This window comes from Barbus barbus (assembly GCF_936440315.1).
Source record: "Barbus barbus genome assembly, chromosome: 24".
NCBI lineage: Eukaryota > Metazoa > Chordata > Actinopteri > Cypriniformes > Cyprinidae > Barbus > Barbus barbus.
Window position 1 is genome coordinate 9,586,808 of NC_136752.1, and position 21,309 is coordinate 9,608,116.

Genomic DNA, 21,309 nt, shown 5'->3' on the forward strand with positions numbered 1-21,309 from the left:
TTTCTTTACCTGACATTTGCACTGGAAACCACTGGAGCTCTGTTTGCATGAAGGAGGAGCCATAACATAGCAACCGTTTCTACCAACAACGCTTATGTCACTATGGCGATACCGTGACATGCGTCAAGATAGTCACACCTTGTAATGTTCTGCTTGCTTTGTTATGAAGCAATTGAAATAAAATGCATAATGCTTATGAATTCCAAACATTGTTTGCTCAGCTGGAGTTCGGCGAAAGGAGATTCACAAAAGAACAGGTTTGGACTTGAATGCACAGACTGTTCCAATAGGAAAATTTGGCTACAGTCCATATTGGTGTTGCTGTACTGAATGTACGGTATGTGCGAAATGATTTTTCAGCCTCGGCCTGTGTTTTTATGCATATGCAGAGGATTTAGTTGTGTTCTGAATGGAGGGAGTTTTGGGAGGTCCAGGTGTGGGACGAGAGTTTGACCCACCGTTCTTAGTCTGACAACACTTTAAAGAGCAGCGCGTGGGCTGTGTTAATCTGGGGTAGACCTGTTCTTAGCCTGAACACTGAGTCACAGTCCAGCTTCTGTCTCTGAGATGCTCTGCACAAGGCCATGAATAAACAATGAGCGAGAATCCTGTGAATGTCTGAGAGTGTATACACATACCAGGAAAACCCTCAAAAAACCACTTGTTCCAGAACCTGCTGTGTGAGATCCACCCACGCGTCTCCTCCTAACGACCAACCATTCAACAGCCCTGTGTTAGAATGTTTTGTTACTAATAGTAATAATTATGTCACATTTTTTAATTTGTATGGAATGTAGCAAGATAAGTTTTGTGTTGCTTTTTCATGCCGTCAGTTGACGCAGTGTGGAAGGGCTTGGCTTGCATGCATTTTTTTTAATTGAATTATAATTTTTTATTTCTACATGAGGAAGAAAGGCCTTGTTTTCTAGAATGAATGAATTAATGCATAAATAAACGAATAATTTTTTTTTTTTTTTTACAGTGTACATGGGAAGGGGGAGGTTTTGTTTGTTTGTTTGTAAATAATAATAATTATAGTAATTATTATTATTATTATTATTCACAATGAGTAAAAAGCTGAATTGGAAAATATACATCAATTTTATTATTTTTTGTTCATTTTGTATGTCGGCTACATGGGGAAGGGGGAGGTTTTGTGTGTTTGTAAATAATAATAATAAGATACACTATTATTATTATTATTATTCACAATGAGTAAAAAGCTGAATTGGAAAATATTCACCAATTTCATTCTTTTTTCATTTTGTGCATCAAGTAAATGGGCAATTATTCTTATTATTATTATGCACATTCAGTGAAAAGTATAGCATTAGAAAATGTACATCAGTTTCTTTCTTTTTGTATTTGATTTTTACATCAACTTTTCTTCGTCAAAATATTTTACAATCGTAAAACGTCCTGTTTAATTTCAATGCATTCAGTGTTTGTTTGCCTTACGCATATTTTATCACATCATTCACGCACATCATCATACGCATCACACTTACACATCAACTTTTTATATGAAATTGATCTTAAGCGGGTGGCTGTTCAAGACAGTTCTCAATTCTCAAAATGGACAGCAGTTTCCTGTAAATATGGTGTGATGATGCAAAATGGTCTAAATGAGCATCGGTGACACTGATCTGATCTGCAATCTGTTTTTTGAGTATTCTCTGTGCGTGACACAACAAAACCTAGTGGCCTTTTCCACACTTTTACGCCTGCCATACGTCTTCATATGAGTCAGCAAGAGCAGATCTTATAATTTGTGTATGATACAATATAAAGGTCTTCATATTTGTCAATTGTTGTAATAAAGGAAAACATCATACAGTGAGTGCTGTAAGTGATGCTGTAGATTTGATATAGTTATACTACAACTTACATAAGATAAAATCATATATATATATGATACAGTTTTTATATTGAATTGTGTGCGTGTATATATTGTTTTAGCCTGTTTGGATTTGAAATAGTTGATAGGCTAAAACTGTACATGCATTACAGTATATTAAAAATGCTGTTTTTGCAGGATTATAATATCATAATATAAGTTTTGTTTCAGTCTTTACATACACACTAACCTAACAGCAGCATCAGAACAGTGTGACATTTTGACAGTGTTTTATTTTGTTTTATTTTATTTCAAGTGCAACAAAATCATCAAAATGCAACTAAAAATCATTAGATATTACACCACAATCCCTTAAACAAAGAAAATTATAATCAATATATTAAATTATTTAATGTATATTGAAAATATACTCAATAACATATTGTATTAATATAGTACAATATATTAAATAATAAGGAATTCACACTTTTCATGTAAATATGTGACAGTATATGTATATTAGTATATACAGCCGTGGCCAGAATTGTTGGTATTGGTAAATATGATCAAAGAAGGCTGTGAAAATTAATCTGCATTGTTAATCCTTTTGATCTTTTATTTTTTTTAAAAATCACAAAAATCTAACCTTTCATTTATAATGGGAGGAAATATCATTATGAAATAAATGTTTATCTCTAATACACATTGGCCACAATTAGATGGCCTAATGGTTAGAGAATTGGACTCGTAATCCAAAGGTTGCAGGTTCGAGTCTCAGGCCGGCAGGGATTGTAGGTGGGGGGAGTGAATGTCCAGTGCTCTCTCCACCCTCAATACCACGACTGAGGTGCCCTTGAGCAAGGCACCGAACCCCCAACTGCTCCCCGGGCGCCGCAGCATAAATGGCTGCCCACTGCTCCGGGTGTGTGATCACGGTGTGTGTGTGTTCACTGCTGTGTGTGTACTTTGGATGGCTTAAATGCAGAGCACGAATTCTGAGTATGGGTCACTATACCTGGCAGTATGTCACTTCACATTTTTTCACTTTATTAACGGCACCCTTTTATTCAATACTTTTTGAAACCTCCATTTGCCAGTTTAACAGCTCTAAATTTTCTCCTATAATGCCTGATGAGGTTAGAGAACACCCGACAAGAAATCAGAGACCATCCCTTCATCCAGAATCACTCCAGATCCTTTAGATTCCCAGCTCCATGACGGTGCTTCTTCTCTTCAGTTCACCTCACTCATTTTCTACAGGGTTCAGGTCAGAGGACATGGTTTTGTGCTCAGTGACCCATTTTTGTGTTGTTTTTAAGGTTTGTGTTTGGAATATTGTACGGTCGGAAGATTCAAACATGGCCCATTATAAGATTTCTAACAGAGTCAGAGTTACTTTTTGATTTTTTTATCTGTTGGTATTTGATAGAATCCATGATGCCATGTGTCTAAACAAGATGTCCAGGACCTCCAGCAGAAATATAGGCCCACAACATCAAAAATACAGCAGTATATTTCATTGTACACATGGGGTACTTTTTATCCCTGTGTTCACCAAACCTAGCTTGAGTGTTTGCTGCTAAAAAGCTCATTTTTTTAGTTACATCTGACCATAGAAGCCAGTCACATGTAAAGCTCCAGTCGTGTCTGATAACTGAATATGCTGGAGATTGTTTCTGGATGAGTGAGGAGAATTTTTCTTGAAATCCTCCCAAACAACATGTGGTGATATAGGGGCTGTTTGACACTTTTTTTAAGGTTTTCTGACCCCGAGACTCAACTATTTTCTGCAATTCTCCAGCTGTGGTCCTTGGAGAGTCTTTAGCCACTCAAACTCTCCTTCTCACCGTGCATTAGGACGATATAGACACACGTCCTCTTCCAGGCAGTTTCATTACATTTTATGTTGATTGGAAATTCGTCATTATTGCCCTGATGGTGGAAATGGGAATTTTCACTACTCTAGCTCTTTTCTTAAAGCCACTTCACTAATTTGTGAAGCTCATTTATCTTTTTCTTATTCTCTATCTTATTTATTTTTCTCATTGTGGTGGATGATTAAGGGAATTTGGCTTTGTTTTCCCTCCTATTTATATTTCTGTGAAACAGGAAGCCATGGCTGGATAATTTCATGTTCATAATCACCCTGGAGTGCTCATCATTGTGAATATGAATGGGAATATACTTCAGAGATATTTTACCTATAAGAATTTCTAGGGGTACCAATAATTGTGTCCAGAAAAACATTTATAAAGATCAAAGGGATTAATAAAGCAGGTTTATTTTCAGAGCCTTCTTTGATCATATATACCAAGGGTGCCAATAATTCTGACCATGACTGTAGAATATTAATGCATGTAAATTTATATTCAGTAATACACAATATATAAATGTTCATGTGATAAAATATGGTACTGTTTTTGAACATATTTACTACAGATAATCACATTTATATGGGAACATGTGCGTTGTTTGTACACAGTCATGAAGAAAAAATATATTGTGATATTTATCCATATATTTGTAGTTGTATAGGTAACACTTTACAACATGTTTCCATTTGTTAACGTTAGTTAACTACATTAGTTAACAAACTAACAATGAAAAATACTTTATAATTTATAATTTATTAATCTCATTCATATTAATTGCAACATACATTATTAAAATCCAAAGTTTCATCTGTTAATATTAATTAATGGACCAGAGCTAACATGAACTAACAATGAACAGTTGTATTTTTATTACTTAACATTAACAAAGATAAATAAACACTGTAACAAATGTATTGCTCATTGTTAGTTAATATTAATTAATGCACTGATTAATGTTAACTAATGAACCTTATTGTAAAGTGTTACATATTATATATAAAATGCTCAATTGATTAATTTATGTATGTCAAATCTCATTTTTCATCGACCATGTTTCCATGCCTTTACCAAGACATCTAACTGTCCAAAACGTATGTGTATATAAATACAAACACACCATTGCATATATTTAAGAAACATATGTTATGTTTATATATTAAATATATTTATATGTAATATAAAATATAAGATTATAAATATATAAATGTACATGTAGATATTTTCAAAATACTGTACATAATAAATATACACAGTACACACACATATTATGTAAACAAAAACTTTTATTTTGGATGCGATTAATCGTTTGACAGCACTATCAATCACATATTTTCATATATAATATGTGTAGCTATGCAAAAAATAAAGTGCGATAAAGTTTATGAATATGTGTTCAGCTTTATATAAACCCGGTGACTTATGAAAGAGAAATTTATTGAGCGTTTCAATATCAAGACTATGTATGTATGTATATTGCCGTTTATGTCTTAATTGCTATCCAATTTTATACGTATCAATAGCCATAAATATACTGCAATGTGGTCCATGCACATTGCAGTATATTGAAAAATATAAGCACATGTTTTCCATGTATGGAAATTTATTAATATATTACATTTTATTTTCCAATGTAATCCAATATTTTAGTTTTGTAAGGGATCACTAAACTGCTGTATTATTAAGCAATATATTGTAATAACTAAACAGGGGATTGCACCGAACATATTTAGTTTTTTTTATTTGTATGTTTTCCATTTAAATTATAATTATATAATTAAAGTTTTAGTAATTTTGTAATGTCATTGCCATTTTTGTAGTTTTTTAATATGTGACCATGGACCACATAAACAGTCATAAGGGTCAATTTTTAAAAAATTAAGATTCATACATCTGAATAAATAAGCTTTCCATTGATGTATGGTTTGTTGGGATAGGATAATATTTGGCTGATATATAACTGAAAATCTGGAATCTGAGGGTGCAAAAAAATCTAAATATTGAGAAAATCACCTTTAAAGTTGTCCAAATGAAGTTCTTAGCAATGCATATTACTAATCAAAAATTAGGTTTTGATATATTTACAGTAAGAAATCTTTGCTTAGCATCCTATTGATTTTTGGTATAAAAGAAAAATCGATAAGTTTGACCACTACAATGTATTGATGGTTGAATGTATGATTTTTTGTTTTGTTTTTTCAAGTAAAATTTTTAATATCCGTCAAACATGTCCTCATGCATGACATCAATTCAGGATGTGCTTTTCACTCAACTGTTACAAAAACATCTGTAGCTGGCAAGGTAAAAGTCTACAACTGCAGATTCTGACATATAATAATTATATTATATGTAAGACATATAAGAAATATATATGCAAGTGAACTTCATCAACGCTGCAGATCCATGTCAGGTCAGGCTCTTTGTCCACCCTCTCCAGCCATGTCTTTTTGTGAGTGTCTCATTCACAGCGTTCGGGGTCATTTTCACTGTTTTCTCTGTTGGGTTTGCAGCAGCCGCAGCATAAAGAGAGCATACTGATGCTGCTGCTGGGAACAGTCTCCTCTGAGCTGCAGAAGACACATGATATTAAAATCAAATCACCAGCCAAGGTTAACACACAAAGGTAGCCTATATCATTGATCTCTAACATCCGTGCTCACTTCCACTCGCTCTCACTCTTGACAGATGAGGAAGCCTGTTCAGTCACAGGTTGAGCCGTAGGCTGAAGAGAACAGCAGCCGCCTGAAGAAAACAATCATGCAGTATGATACTGAAGGACAATAAGTGTAATCATGTGTGCTGTACAGTGTTTTACCTGAGATTGCATAAATATAAGATCTACTGTTGGTCATCATGAACACGACAGGTGAGCATGAAGACCTCCATTCAGGCTGATGGCTGGACAGGAGATACTGACTGGAGTTTGCTGAACAAGACAAAAAATTGACTATAAATCTTTAGATTAGTCTTTAGATTATATAAAATTGAATTAAATCACCCTCAATAACTTTTGTTTTTAAGGGTATAGGATCTTAGACTTCTTCGAAGCACAAAACAAATGATTAATTAGCGTTAAATTAAATGTATTAACACTTCTAGTTACTGTTAATAATCATTTTTACAAAAAAGTTTTCAAACAAGCCGTGTTTTCAGTTACAGCAGAAATGCCACAGGAAGTTTCTTACAAAAATGAATAATTGTTATGGACAATAACGGGCCTAAAGTCTGAGAACCACTGCTTTAGATCATGACCTGCAGCTGTTCAAATGAAATATAAAATGAAACATATATTTGTGCGTTATCGACTTTCTAACTTTAATTTCTGACCTGTAGATGAAGCACTCTGGGAAGGCATTGTTGGATGTCAATCTTTGTGAGTGAATCTTTTTCAAATGTTGCAAAAATGCATCGATTCCTTAACATTTAAAAGATGCACTTTCAAGATTTGTTTCAACAGTAGTGAAATATACTCATTTGACTAATAAAACTATTCACAATTGACTTGATTTTGGTCTGCGTGTTTAAGCCCATGCAGGTGGGATTGTGGCTTGCTAGCGGAGGAGGCCATGTAGCCTTATTACAAGTGACGCCTCTTCAAAACTACATCTTTATCATCTTGAACTTTCAGAATTCATATTTAAGGCCAATGTGGGCTTTTCCGGGACAAAGGCCATATTTGAGCTACATGATGAAAATAAGTGACAGAAACGAATGAGTGAGTGATTTTGATTTGATTGAAGCTTTAAATGGAGAGGACTTTGCAGGGCACTGGTTGCCTGATTTGTTTGAATGTAAGGAATGTGAATGAATGATTTGAATGTAAATCGTTTGCAGACAGGGCCCTCTGTTGGTTGGCAGTCAGGTTGTATTTGACACAAACGTTTCTTCATTTAGAGGGCGCTGTTTTCCATTGAACCGCATTCACATCTCGGGTGCTTGACTAAGAGTCTTATTTTTCTAGATATGTCCTGGCCGGGATTTCTCAAGTTGCCTAAAATGTCCGAGTTTTGGCTTTGTTTTCCTGTTGACTTGTACTCCACAGTCTCATGCATTATATAGTTCGCATATTTGCATTGCGGTGACCGTTCTCCATAGATCCCACCCTCTCGCGGGCCACGATTGGTCGATTATGTACAATGCCTGCACGCTATTGGTCAAACTGCTTTTCAGTCTTTTTTATTTTTATTGCAATAATAAACAATAAAGATTACAATACAAACAGAAAAGAAAAGTATGTACAAAGCAAATAACAATACGAAAACAAATCCAAACCCGGACATTTTCGGCTATTTAGAAATCCTGGTATTCTGGTAATCCTTATCTTTTATCTATTTTTTATTTTATTTATTTATTTTTTAAATAAAAAAAACACGACCCTTGAACTGTATTTATTTTATTTTATTTAAAAAAAAAAAAAACACAAGACTTGAACTCTATTTGTTTTCTAACTGCTTATATTTAAAGAAAACAACAACAAAAACAACAACACTATTTTCTATATTATTTTTCTATTCTTTCTATCTGTTTTATTTTTATATATATATATATATATATATTAACCTTGCTACGTGTACTGCTTTAGGCTAACTGAGACTTTTCATAGCATTTGCTTATTATTGCTCTTTCTGATTGGCTACAAGCGTCTGCTAAATTACTAAATGAAAATGTATTTTAAATCTACTAATGTATTGTTGCCTGACAGAAAATAACACAAACATCAATAAAAGTATTTGTGGTAGGCCTTTTAAAAATACTCATTCAAAGTACTACAGATCCCATCATGCAGCGGGTTATGTGTAAACAGAATCTGACCAATGAACTTACAGGTTTAATGAAGTCACGTGTCTAGCAGCCTGATGATTGGTCATCCACGAATCCATGTTTGAAACGTGGTTTTCTTCGCCGGTGTTATGGATCAACTGGGGATCGTGTTAACTGGGGACATGCGCGTGCACGCTAATAGTTTTACCTGAGTTTCCAGCAGACGTTGGACCTCCACAGATTCGTCACAGGGAATTTTCAACGGAACAGATTTCAAAGCTTTCCACATTATTTGTGAATGTTTTGTATTATTGGACTTATGTATGGACTTTGTATTATTGTATTATGTTCCCCTGTCCATGTTCAAATGTATCTGACGCGGTTTAAGGGAAGTCTTAATGCGTTTTCAGGTCACGTCTCAGACCACGCCCAGATTAATTTGTTTAGGCTATCTTAAATTCGTTTCAATATATATATATACAGTGTATATATATATATATTCTAATGACAATTGTACGATAAACAAGCTATAGTTTTGCATTATGCATATAATTTCGAATTAGTGACAGATAAAATGCAGTGAATTATGCTGAATAGGGAATGTTCAACAAACGTATATACATAGTTAGGTGTTGAGGCAAACACACACACACTTTTACATTTATTCATTTAGCTGACGCTTTTATCCAAAGCGACTTACAATTGCTATATATGTCAGAGGTCGCACGCCTCTGGAGCAACTAGGGGTTAAGTGTCTTGCTCAGGGACACATTGGTGTCTCACAGTGGATTCGAACCCGGGTCTCTCACACCAAAGGCATGTGTCTTATCCACTGCGCCATCACCACCCCACTTTTAATAATACATAGCTTAAAGCATCTTTACATAAAATGCTTTTTCTTTTTTTTTACTATGAAGAGAAATCTGCTGTCAGAAATGACTGTTGATGTAATGTCCATATTGCAGAAATGTACAGTTTTATAATAGAGGTCTGTCAAGTCAAGTGAGGTCACCTTTATTTATATAGCACTTTATACAATACATATCGTGTCAAAGGAGCTTAACAGTGTTAAATACTGAAATAGTGTGTCAATGCAAAGAAAGTTCAATTCAGCTAAAGCAGCTCTAATATGAGGACAATAGTAAACAGTCAGTTTCTCAGTTAAAGTCAGTTCATCGTTGATTCAGTGCTCAGTTTAGTTGTGCTGATGACTGTCGAGGTGAAGAGGTCTTCGCAGGGGATCTGTCTGTAGGGCACATCTAGTTGACATGGTCTCCACTGACATTCAGAGATGTCGTGGTCTTCTCTAGGAGCTGATCCACCATCTGGACTGGAAACGGGCTGGATCTGGGTAGTGAACATCATTCAGTTAAGCACAAACATGTTTAGGCAATGATTGTGATCATAATGATTGCAATATAAGGATAATTTAGCAGTTTTGCATGTTGATTCGGAGTTGGGATCATAAGTTTTTTTGCAGGGGTTGTTATCTCTTCACAGGTGTTAGTGTCATCTAAAATCTTCAGAAAGGCTGAATCCAAATGTTAGTGAGGTTCTTACCACTGAAATGAAGATAACTGGCATAATTCAAAATTATCTATATATATATATATATATATATAAAGAGGCCCACACTCATTATTTATGAAACTGACAGACTTCTTTGTCATATTTTTAGTTCAAGAAGTCTGCAATAAAGTAAATATTGGTTTTCCTATTCTAAATAATGTTTGGGAGAGAGGTATCATATTTGTGTACGATGCCAAATGATTATGAGGTTAGTGATGTATACTGTCTTTTGCAATATTAGCCATATATGTAATTATTCATCATCAGAGTATCATGCTCTGCCTGTCAGTCATGAAAAAGTTGTGGCTGTTGAGTGATTGTCACAGGACTTTCATAAAAAAGACAGTATGGAAAATAGAAAAATAAGATATGAGGCAGTAAGAAAGATCCTACAGCATGGCTCACTTTTATTAGACGCCTGTCAATCACTTTGTCACCTTAAAAATGTAAACATTCCATACATGTGACATATATCGCTCACACATATTGTGGAAAAATGCCTTCCTGTGTTCATCACACATACAGTATTAAAGAGTTTGGCTTGAATCCTGCTCTGCTCATAACATGTTTTCTCTACGGTCGGAAACACAAGCATAGTCTGGCAAGAGACCAGGCCTGTATGTAAAATGAAAAGCAGGAGTCGTGAACTTAGAATTAACTTTAGACAAAGTGTTCTCTACATGTTCAATGAAACAGAGTCACAACATTTATATTCAAACACCTAACTGAGCATAATATACAGTACAATACAGACAAACGTATATAAAATGAAGTTAATTTAATTGATTATATTACTATAAGAAACTGAATACAGCATTGTTCTGAAAAGAGTTCTAAGCCAATGCAAAATGTTGATTTCAGATCAGTCACAAATCCATGATGAAGCTTTATGTCCAGGGAAGAGTATACAGAGGCACCAGAGCTGACTGTACAAGAGATCTCAGATAATAAAATCAGCAGAGCAAAATCACACAAACTCAAGCCAAAGTAGCTTATCTCTGTTTTTTTCTTCACACCCCTCCCCCCTCTCTATATAATCACTCAGAAAAGAAATAATTTGATTAAGAACAATCGTAAACTCAATGAACAGGCTTGTCAATAAAAAAAAATATTGACTTTGCAATTCATGTTTGTTTTAGGTCTACTGCTAATTTTAACTTAATCTAGGCCCATATCTGTTCATTATAACACATGCAACACACTACAGACACAATGTGATCCAGTAATATTGAAAAGAAAATACTTCCATTTGTATTTCAGTTCGTAGTAGAGTTTGATCATCCATTGAAACTAATGTCCCATGTTAAAGTGGGCGTGATTGTGAGCGTGACTCCGGAGCATGGTAAACTTCCCTAAAACCGCGGGACATACACAGGTACGGACATCGCGGAATCAAAACGCTTTATTATGCTTGATGCCAATGTATACAACTGGTGAAAAACGTTTTTTAGTCTATGATCCGTGGAATATCTCAGTGACGAATCTGTCGCCGTCTAACATCTGCTGGAAATCCAGGTAAACATTTTAGCGTGCACGCGCACACCCCCAGTTAACACGATCCCCAGTTGATCCATAACACCGGCCGGTGGTGTAGTCTTCGTCTCAGTGGGTTGTTTACTGTGTTATATAGTTCAAGTAGGATGCCAGTTCACCCGCGTGATAGAAAAGAGAATAACCACGAAGAAATGGACGTGGACTATCCCGAACAAGAGGCCAGCAGCTCCGACGAAGAGGACTCTGTGAGCTCGACCGCGTCTGAGGATGGAGACACTTCAGGTAACCTTAACATTACTCCACGAGAAAAACAAAAACGGCCTTTGTTGTGTGTCGGAGAGTAATACATAATGATGTTCCTGCAGACATGGATGATGAAGACTGTGAAAGAAGGCGAATGGAGTGTTTAGATGAGATGACAAATCTTGAGAAGCAGTTCACAGACCTGAAGGACCAGTAAGTGATTAAAACCTGCAATATGTATGGCAAGCCGTTCAGGAAATAATTCATGTGTATTGTGTTAATATGGATTGGTTCTCTGGTTGAATGTATGGTTTAATGACAAACGCGTTCGTTTATAATACATTGGTATAACCAGACATATATTGGTTTAGATACATCGGTCTGATCACATGCACGTGGGTTTGCTCCTGTATACGTTGGTTTGTTCAAGTAAACATTGGGCTCCTCAAATATGCAATGGTTTCCTCAACTATATGTTGGTTGAGATAAATCGGTTTCCTCAAGTATACACTGGTTTCTTCAAGTATACATTGGTTTGTATATATATCGTTTTCTTCAAGTATGTTATGGTTTAGATACATTGGTTGGCTCCGGTATACATTGGTTTGTTCAACTGTATATCGGCTTAGATACATCGGTTTACTTAAGCTTATATAGGTTTTTTCAATTATATATTGGTTTAGATACATCGGTTTCCTCAACTATGTATTGGTTTATTCAAGTATATATTGGTTTCTTCAAGAATATATTGGTTTGTATATATATTGGTTTTTTCAAGTACATATTGGTTTGGATACATCGGTTTTCTCAACGATGTATTGGTTTGTATACGTTGGTTTCGTCAAGTATATATTGGTTTGGATACATCGGTTTTCTCAGCGATGTATTGGTTTGTATACGTTGGTTTTTTCAAATACATATTGGTTTGGATACATCGGTTTTCTCAGCGATGTATTGGTTTGTATACGTTGGTTTTTTCAAATACATATTGGTTTGGATACATCGGTTTTCTCAGCGATGTATTGATTTGTATACGTTGGTTTTTTCAAGTATATATTGGTTTGGATACATCGGTTTTCTCAGCGATGTATTGGTTTGTATACGTTGGTTTTTTCAAGTATATATTGGTTTGGATACATCGGTTTTCTCAGCGATGTATTGGTTTGTATACGTTGGTTTTTTCAAGTATATATTGGTTTGGATACATCGGTTTTCTCAGCGATGTATTGGTTTGTATACGTTGGTTTCGTCAAATACATATTGGTTTGGATACATCGGTTTTCTCAGCGATGTATTGGTTTGTATACGTTGGTTTTTTCAAGTATATATTGGTTTGGATACATCGGTTTTCTCAGCGATGTATTGGTTTGTATACGTTGGTTTTTTCAAGTATATATTGGTTTGGATACATCGGTTTTCTCAGCGATGTATTGGTTTGTATACGTTGGTTTCGTCAAGTATATATTGGTTTGGATGCATCGGTTTTCTCAGCGATGTATTGGTTTGTATACGTTGGTTTCATCCAAACCAATATGTACTTGAAAAAACCAATATATATACAAACCAATATATTCTTGAAGAAACCAATATATACAGACCAATATATACTTGAATAAACCAATATATAATAACCAATACATAGTTGAGGAAACCGATGTATCTAAACCAATATATAATTGTAAAAACCTATATAAGCTTAAGTAAACCGATGTATCTAAGCCGATATACAGTTGAACAAACCAATGTATACCGGAGCCAACCAATGTATCTAAACCATAACATACTTGAAGAAAACGATATATATACAAACCAATGTATACTTGAAGAAACCAGTGTATACTTGAGGAAACCGATTTATCTCAACCAATATATAGTTGAGGAAACCATTGCATATTTGAGGAGCCCAATGTTTACTTGAACAAACCAACGTATACAGGAGCAAACCCACGTGCATGTGATCAGACCGATGTATCTAAACCAATATATGTCTGGTTATAACAATGTATTATAAACGAACGCGTTTGTCATTAAACCATACATTCAACCAGAGAACCAATCCATATTAACACAATACACATGAATTATTTCCTGAACGGCTTGCCATAAATATGTGACCCTGGACCACAAAACCAGCCTTAAGTCGCTTTTATGCCAAAAATCATTAGGATATTAAGATCATGTTGCATGAAGATATTTTGTAAATATCCTACACATATTTCATGTGAAGTCTCCAGACTGTATGTTATGATACCTCTCTTTAGGTTGTATAAAGAGAGGCTGAGTCAGGTGGATCTTAAATTGCAAGAAGTGATAGCTGGCAGTGCTCCGGAGTACCTCGAACCCCTGGCCACCCTTCAGGAGAACATGCAGATCCGAACCAAAGTCGCAGGTCAGCTCCAGACAAACATACTGTTAGTGTAAAGGCGTTACTGAAGTATTTAAACTCTGTAGTTTACAGGAATTCAGTCGTTCGTGTTTGTTATATTATACTGTACTGTTTCAGGTCAGGAATATTGCATTTAAAGCTTGGCCTATAACATGTACTGTAGTTATTAATATATTTACATGCTGTCATAATGCTTACATTAAACATTAGCCTGTATTTTGCATCTACATCTAACATATAAACCTCGTTAACTGGTTGTAGATGTTGGTACAATGTTGGGTTTTGTAAGATGTTTTTGAAAGTCTCTTAGGCTCATCAAGACTGCATTTATATGTTGTAAAATATTATTATAATTTCCAATAGATTTTTTAATTTCTTTGCACTTTTAAATTTAAAAAATATAATTATTCCTGATTTTTCTTTAGAAATCATTTTAATTTACTGATTTGAAATTATCAAAAGAAAAACAAATGTGCTGTCAATTTTGATCAGTTTGATGCAAAAGTACATTTCTTTTTAAAAATCTTATATTTCCATTTTTCACAAATAAATAAATTAAATATAATATAATTGACCTAGTAATAATAATAGTAAATGTTTACAAATTAGACATTTTTTAACAATTTTTAAAGTATAAGCCTAATAATTAGAAGAATATTTATAGTATTATTAATAATAGTAATATTCAAATTAGACTAAAATGTTGCAAACATTGTGTCGAAGACCCATGCTATAAAGACAGATAAATCTGGGTGTTAATAGCCTATTTATAGCAGAGCTTTGTTTTAGCCCCAGCACACATTTTAGCAAGTGTATATTATGATGACTTCCTCTTTCTACATTCATCAGTTTGTTTGTCTGATTTGTGACCCTGGACCACAAAACCAGTCTTAAGTGTCCATTTTTCAAAATTGAGATTTATACATTATAATAAATAAGCTTTCCATTGATGTATGGTTTGTTAGGATCGGACAATATTTGGCCAAGATACAACTATTTGAAAATCTGAGGGTGCAGAAAAATCTGAATATTGAGAAAATCGCCTTTAAAGTTGTCCAAATGAAGTTCTTAGCTATGCATATTACTAATCAAAAATTAAGTTTTGGTATATTTATGGTAAGAAGTTTACAAAATATCTTCATGGAATATGATATTTAATTAATATCCTAATGATTTTTGGCATAAAAGAAAAATGGATAATATTGACCCATACAATGTGTTTTAGGCTATTGCTACAAATATACCCCAGCGACTTAAGACTGCTTTTGTGGTCACGTTTTCTGATGGTATTGTGATGTCTTTAGTCACTTTTTGCTCATCTGCATTATTTCAGGGGTCTATCGTGAGCTCTGTTTGGAATCTGTTAGAAACAAATACGACTGTGAGATGCAAGCAGCCAGCCAGCACTGGGAGGTAAAAAAGAGCCCAGGACTAAATCTGTGGTGGCCCCACACTTACTTCATATTCACACAGTCTTTTCCTGCTTAAAGACTGCCCTGCTCCCTCAATTTGTTCAATTTATCAGTGAGGTTTAATGTTAACATACAATATTCATGATGTGTTTCCACAGAGTGAGAAGCTCCTGCTTTTTGACACGGTTCAGAGTGAACTGGAAGAGAAGATCAGACGCCTGGAGGAGGACAGACACAGTATAGATATAACTTCAGGTAAAATACAGATGGTAACTTGTACTGTGTAAATGTAAATATTTTATTCACTTATGTAATTAATCGATGTGCTCTTGCACCAGAACTGTGGAATGATGGTCTGCAGTCTAGGAAGAATAAAAAGAAGGATCCCCTCAGTCCTGGAAAGAAGAAGAAGAAACCTGTCGTTGTGTCAGATATCCTTTATAAAGTAGCTAGTGCTGCACATCTGTGTTTATGGCAGCTGCTTTATTGCTGTAACATTGGTTTCCTGAGCCGTCCCACGACCATACATTGTTTACATGTTGCAAGACCTAGATATACTTGAAGACTGGACTGCCATAAGAAAGGTTATTTCACTTCAACTGTTTATTTATTTAGATTTCTTATACCAAAAATCTTAAAATGTAATAAATGTCTGCAAATTAGACATTATTGTTATAAGCAAAAAATTGGCTGACATCGTGTTGAAGATCATTGCTATAAAGACAAATCCTGATGTATCCTGAACAAAATATTTTTGAAGGTGTCCATTTATATTTATGTTTACATTTTTATTCATTAATTTATTTATATATTTGAAAGTGAGCTATTAGTTTTCTATCATTAATAAACTACTTGCTTTTCCATAGGCAATGGCTTCAATGGGTCCTCATAGAGTAAAAGTAGATGGTAAGTAAGCCTGTCGCAATAATCAATATATCGACTTATCGCACAATATATGTACGTGACCTCAATAATTTGTTGCCCATTATATTTACATAAAATTTGCTGTTATATTATGATTATATGTGACCCTGGACCACAAAACCAGTCTTTTGAAAGATAAATGAATAAATAATCTTTCCGTTGATGTGTGGTTTGTTAGGATCGGACAATATTTGGCTGAGATATAACTATTTGAAAATCTGGAATTTGAGGGTGCAAAAAAAATCTAAATATTGAGAAAATCTCCTTTAAAGTTGTTCAAATGAAGTCCTTAGCAATGCATATTATCAATCAATAATTAAGTTTTTTGTTGTTGTTTTATATATATATATATATATATATATATATATATATATATATACAGTAGGAAATTTACAAAATATCTTGCTGGAACGTGATCTTTACTTAATATCCTAATGATTTTTGTCATAAAAGAAAAATGTATCATTTTGACCCATACAATGTATTGTTGGCTATTGCTACAAATATACCAGTGCTACTTATGACTGATTTTGGGCACCAGGGTCACATATATTCAGTGGCATAAAATGGTCTTAAAATGACAATAATATCACTTATCGCAATTATTTCTGGGGCAATATATTGCACAACAAAAAGTTGTTATCGTGACAGGCCTAATGGCAAGAAGGATTTTGAGCATAGTTTTTATATTTTGACGTGTAACATCTCTGTGTCAGCCTGTGTAGACTGTAAAGACAGTCTTAAGTGAGTTCTCTGAACTGTATGTGTGTCTCAGCTCCTTTGAAACCAGAACGACACCATCATGTTGCCCGATCAGAAGATGGACGCCTGTTCTATGACAACAAATGGTACAGCCGGGGTCAGGCCATATGTATCAACAGGAAGGACGAATACCCCACCAGGTGTGTGTGTGTGTGTGTTTGTGTGTGTGTTTACACATATAGGTGATTCAGCAACTTTTCTGTCCCCGAGAGTAAATTGCTTTAAAAAAAAAAAAAAAAAGAAATCTAATTATTTTAAAATTAATACTTTTATTCATCAAGTTATCATTATCAGTAATTATCATCATTATTATCATTAAGTTTGTTTCCCATAAATTTTTTCCCATCATTTTTTACACAAAAAAATAAATAAAGCTGGCCAACTGTTTCCAACATTGATAATAATAATAACAAATGTTTCTTGGGCAGCAAATCATCATATTATGATTTCTAAAGGATCATGTGACACTGAAAACTGGAGTAATTATGCTGAAAATTCAGCTTTACTATAACAGCAATAAATTGCATTTTAAAATAAAAAACTATTTTAGATTGTAATATTTCACAATAGTACTGTTTTTCTGTATTTTTGACTAAATTAATAAAGCCTTTGGTGAGCATATGAGACTTCCTTCAAAAATTATTACATGAATTATTTACTATAATTACATATATACAATTATAATATTATATCATTATAATACTTATTTGTGCATTTTTTTTACGTGTGTTGAATTGTTACATTTGCCAGAATGTGTCTATTTTGAGGCTTTTATGCAATTGTTAAAAAATTCTCCTTTATGATGAAATAGTATACTTTTCACTTTACATAAGAACTTTAAAAAACATTTTCAATTCATTTTTTACACATGTGTAGCTGTTTTGTCACATTTTACAGAGTTCAGGTTGCCATGTATTTACATAAATAATTACAAAGTAATTCTAATTAACTGTACAGGGTATTTCCTTTTTCTGAGCTGCTTGTTACTGACATAGTTCTTTTTTTTTATTACTAACAACAATATACAAACCGAAATAACATATCACATTTCAATTAAACTTTCCTGCCCTCCCCATGCAGTCTCTTTAAAATGGGGTACCTAATGGATAACAGAAAACCAAAGCCTCAGGAATCATAAAACATAACTTCCAGCAATCAAGAAGGCGAAAGAAAAAAAGAAATGTATTTACACGTGTATAAAAAAAGTTACTGACATAGTTCTTGATATTAATATAGTAATGTGCGTAACAAACACTGGAAAGCATTACGTGGAAAGCATTTTTTTAAATAACAAAGAATCACTTCATAGGGTGCATTCAGACCTGTAGATCGTTTGCTTTGTTCCGAAACAGGGATTCATTTGTTACATTGTTGCATTTTCTTCTTAGTTCGGTTCGCTTTCACACGGCAACATTGCAAAGCGTACCAAACTGTGTTTATGCAAGTCACATGTGAGTAAAGCTGTCCTCTTATTGGTCAGAGTTCACTTGTTTACGAACCGAATCCAAACGAGCCGCACCAAGAGGGAAAGCGAAATTTAAGTGCGATTCAACTGAACTAAACGAGGCAGGTGTGAAAGCACCCAAAGTCTAGTTACCATGATGTTTTAAAGGGGTCATCGGATGCAAAATTCACTTTTCAAGTTGTTTGAACATAAATCTGTGTTGGAAGTGTGTGTACACATCCATCCTATAATGAAAGAAAAATCCACCCAGTATTTTATTTATTTTTTTAAATCCGTTTTACATATTAAAATCAGGCTGTTCTGAGGTTCCTGTCAGAATGAGTAGTTCTGTACAGGCCGCTTCCACGATAGTTGATTGACAAGACCGTCTTACCTTAGACTCACCCTGAGTCAGCTGAGAGCTGTCCGCAAATTGTGTCGACTCCGGTGCAGGGGAAAACAAGAATGTCTCCGATTAAGCGAATGAGGTGTTTTGTTGTTGGATGTAATAATGAATAAAGCAATCATCATTTACTCCCGACATCTGAGCCGCTGAAGACGCAGAGGATTAACGTTACTTTTGTTTTAAAGTTAATGTTTACTATGTTTGCGTAAATTATTCGTGTTCCAGCTTCATCTACAGAAGAAGTGAGTATAAGGTTTTTTTTTTATGAATCTTTGTAAATCGCCTTTCTTAATAAAGTGCTAGTTAGCCAGTTTCGCGGCTAAAGTAAACAGTACTGCTCGTCACTCCACTGAAGAGAGGTGCGGGGTCAGCAGAGCTCATTAGCATTTAAAGCAACATGTATTAAATAACGGCTTGCTGAAAACACAGCTGATTTTGACAGGGTAAAGAAGGTGTTTTTTACACTACCAAAAATTTTAACCAAAGTATGTTATAGACTTTTCATAAAGACCCTAAAGAATCATATCAATTTGTGGAAAATGGGCATCCGATGACCCCTTTAAAGAACAATTCAGTTAATCTAAATAAGTTTATATTTGGTTTTTATGGAAATGAGAAGTGACGGAGAGCACAATGGCAGCTTACAGATCAAAAAGTTCAGTAATTTTAGGATCTACACCATCACATTTGAACTTATTTTACACTCTTTCATGTGTGATGCTTTGCTTTTTCATTTCCTCCAGTGCCACGATAACCACTATTAACCACGATGAGGTTTGGTACAAACGTCTGGATGGCAGCAAATCAAAGCTTTACATCTCTCAGCTCCAGAAAGGCAAATATACTATAAAACACTCATAAAGATCCGCCTCCGGTCCTCGTTTCACTGGTTCCACGCCGTTCTCCGTTTGTCACCATATCGACTCGGTCATGCTGGATGGACTTGGTCTTACATGCATGTATCACATGTTTCCACTTCCTGAGTTCGAGCTGCTAAACAAACACCTGGTTGCCAAGGAAAAGTGAAAGTGTGTGTCTGCCTTGGTGACAAGGATGAGCCAGTAAAGCCTTGTTCAAAGCGGAAGAGCAGTGAAGCCCAACTTATTGTTATTGCTGATACTGAACACATGACAATTTCCATGCCTTTATGAAATACAGAGTTTGATTTATGGAGCATGTCTCAGTGTTCTGCAATGAGTTAGTGCCATGTGTCCTGTTCTGTGTCTGTGAGATGCATAATGTTGTAAACAACAGAACAGTCCACGAAGTGTTATTTTTCTACTTGCTCTAAAAATAATAGACAATAACTTGTGAATTCACTCAAAGTCTATAAAATGCATATAGCAGTATTTAGGAGAATGTCTTAGTTTAGTATTACCGTAACAGGGCTTGTGCAAGTCATGTATTTGTTTTGTAACTATTATTATTTTCTGTTAAACCAATCAAATGTAGCATATTCTGAGCCTTTGATCAAATATATGATTCATGTCTGGCTGTATTTCTGTTAAATATTGTATTTTTTGATTGCCCAAAAGAAAATTGTGAAAGTCTCTAACAGTTGTACCGAATGATGTTGTAGTATTTATCAAATGTTCACATACATTTTTCAGTGTTTTACCACTTGAGTGGTTTGTAATTGTGCATCGAGTTTCAAGATTTTACTTATTTCTTTTTTTTTTTTTAATTACTGATTTAAAAATGCTTTATTTAATGCCATACCAAACACTACACCGATCCTGACAAAAGAACCATGTCTTCCAGATGTCACAGAGCCACAAAGGTCCAACACATCCAGTTTACAGCTTTAATAAAAATCTCCTCAAATCTGTCAATCATATATGAGTATTATGTGACCATTTTTGTAACAAATAAAGAGCTCTGACTGGACTGTGAATTCACAGAATGTAATTATATTGCTTTATTCGACACTGGAGTTTTTCTTCAGTTCGCAGTGGAAATGTCATATTCTGTTATAAAGATGATTTTGCATGGCATTGTGTTGTGTTTGTATTTATCCTGTAAGCCTACTTGATGGGAGTATTAGAAACAAGGTCATAATGTTTCCCAGTCTTCCTTCGCAAACACCAAATCAGAAATGTGTTCCTATTCATTTTTACAGGATATCATTCAGCATTAAAGGAACACTCCACTTTTTTTCTGGAAATAGGCTCATTTTACAACTCCCCTAGAGTTAAACAGC

At 34.5% G+C, this 21,309-nt stretch overlaps 2 protein-coding genes across 2 annotated transcripts; one reads left to right on the forward strand and one right to left on the reverse strand.

Annotated features, from left to right (window-relative positions):
- Window positions 1–5,907: 5,907 nt before the first annotated feature.
- On the reverse strand, window positions 5,908–7,113 carry LOC306843877 (uncharacterized protein). The gene is made up of 4 exons (XM_079375574.1): window positions 7,036–7,113; window positions 6,524–6,634; window positions 6,369–6,450; window positions 5,908–6,275 (listed from the first exon to the last, which is right to left on the reverse strand). Exons 1-4 carry the CDS (start codon window positions 7,061–7,063, stop codon window positions 6,167–6,169), a joined length of 330 nt encoding a protein of 109 aa, XP_079231700.1. The 5' UTR covers window positions 7,064–7,113; the 3' UTR covers window positions 5,908–6,166.
- Window positions 7,114–11,622: 4,509 nt separating this feature from the next.
- LOC306844383 (breast cancer metastasis-suppressor 1-like protein-A) lies at window positions 11,623–21,102 on the forward strand. The gene is made up of 10 exons (XM_079376474.1): window positions 11,623–11,814; window positions 11,898–11,988; window positions 14,037–14,164; window positions 15,495–15,574; window positions 15,732–15,828; window positions 15,912–16,025; window positions 16,084–16,157; window positions 16,440–16,479; window positions 17,273–17,399; window positions 19,853–21,102. Exons 1-10 carry the CDS (start codon window positions 11,679–11,681, stop codon window positions 19,968–19,970), a joined length of 1,005 nt encoding a protein of 334 aa, XP_079232600.1. The 5' UTR covers window positions 11,623–11,678; the 3' UTR covers window positions 19,971–21,102.
- The last annotated feature ends 207 nt before the right edge of the window (window positions 21,103–21,309 follow it).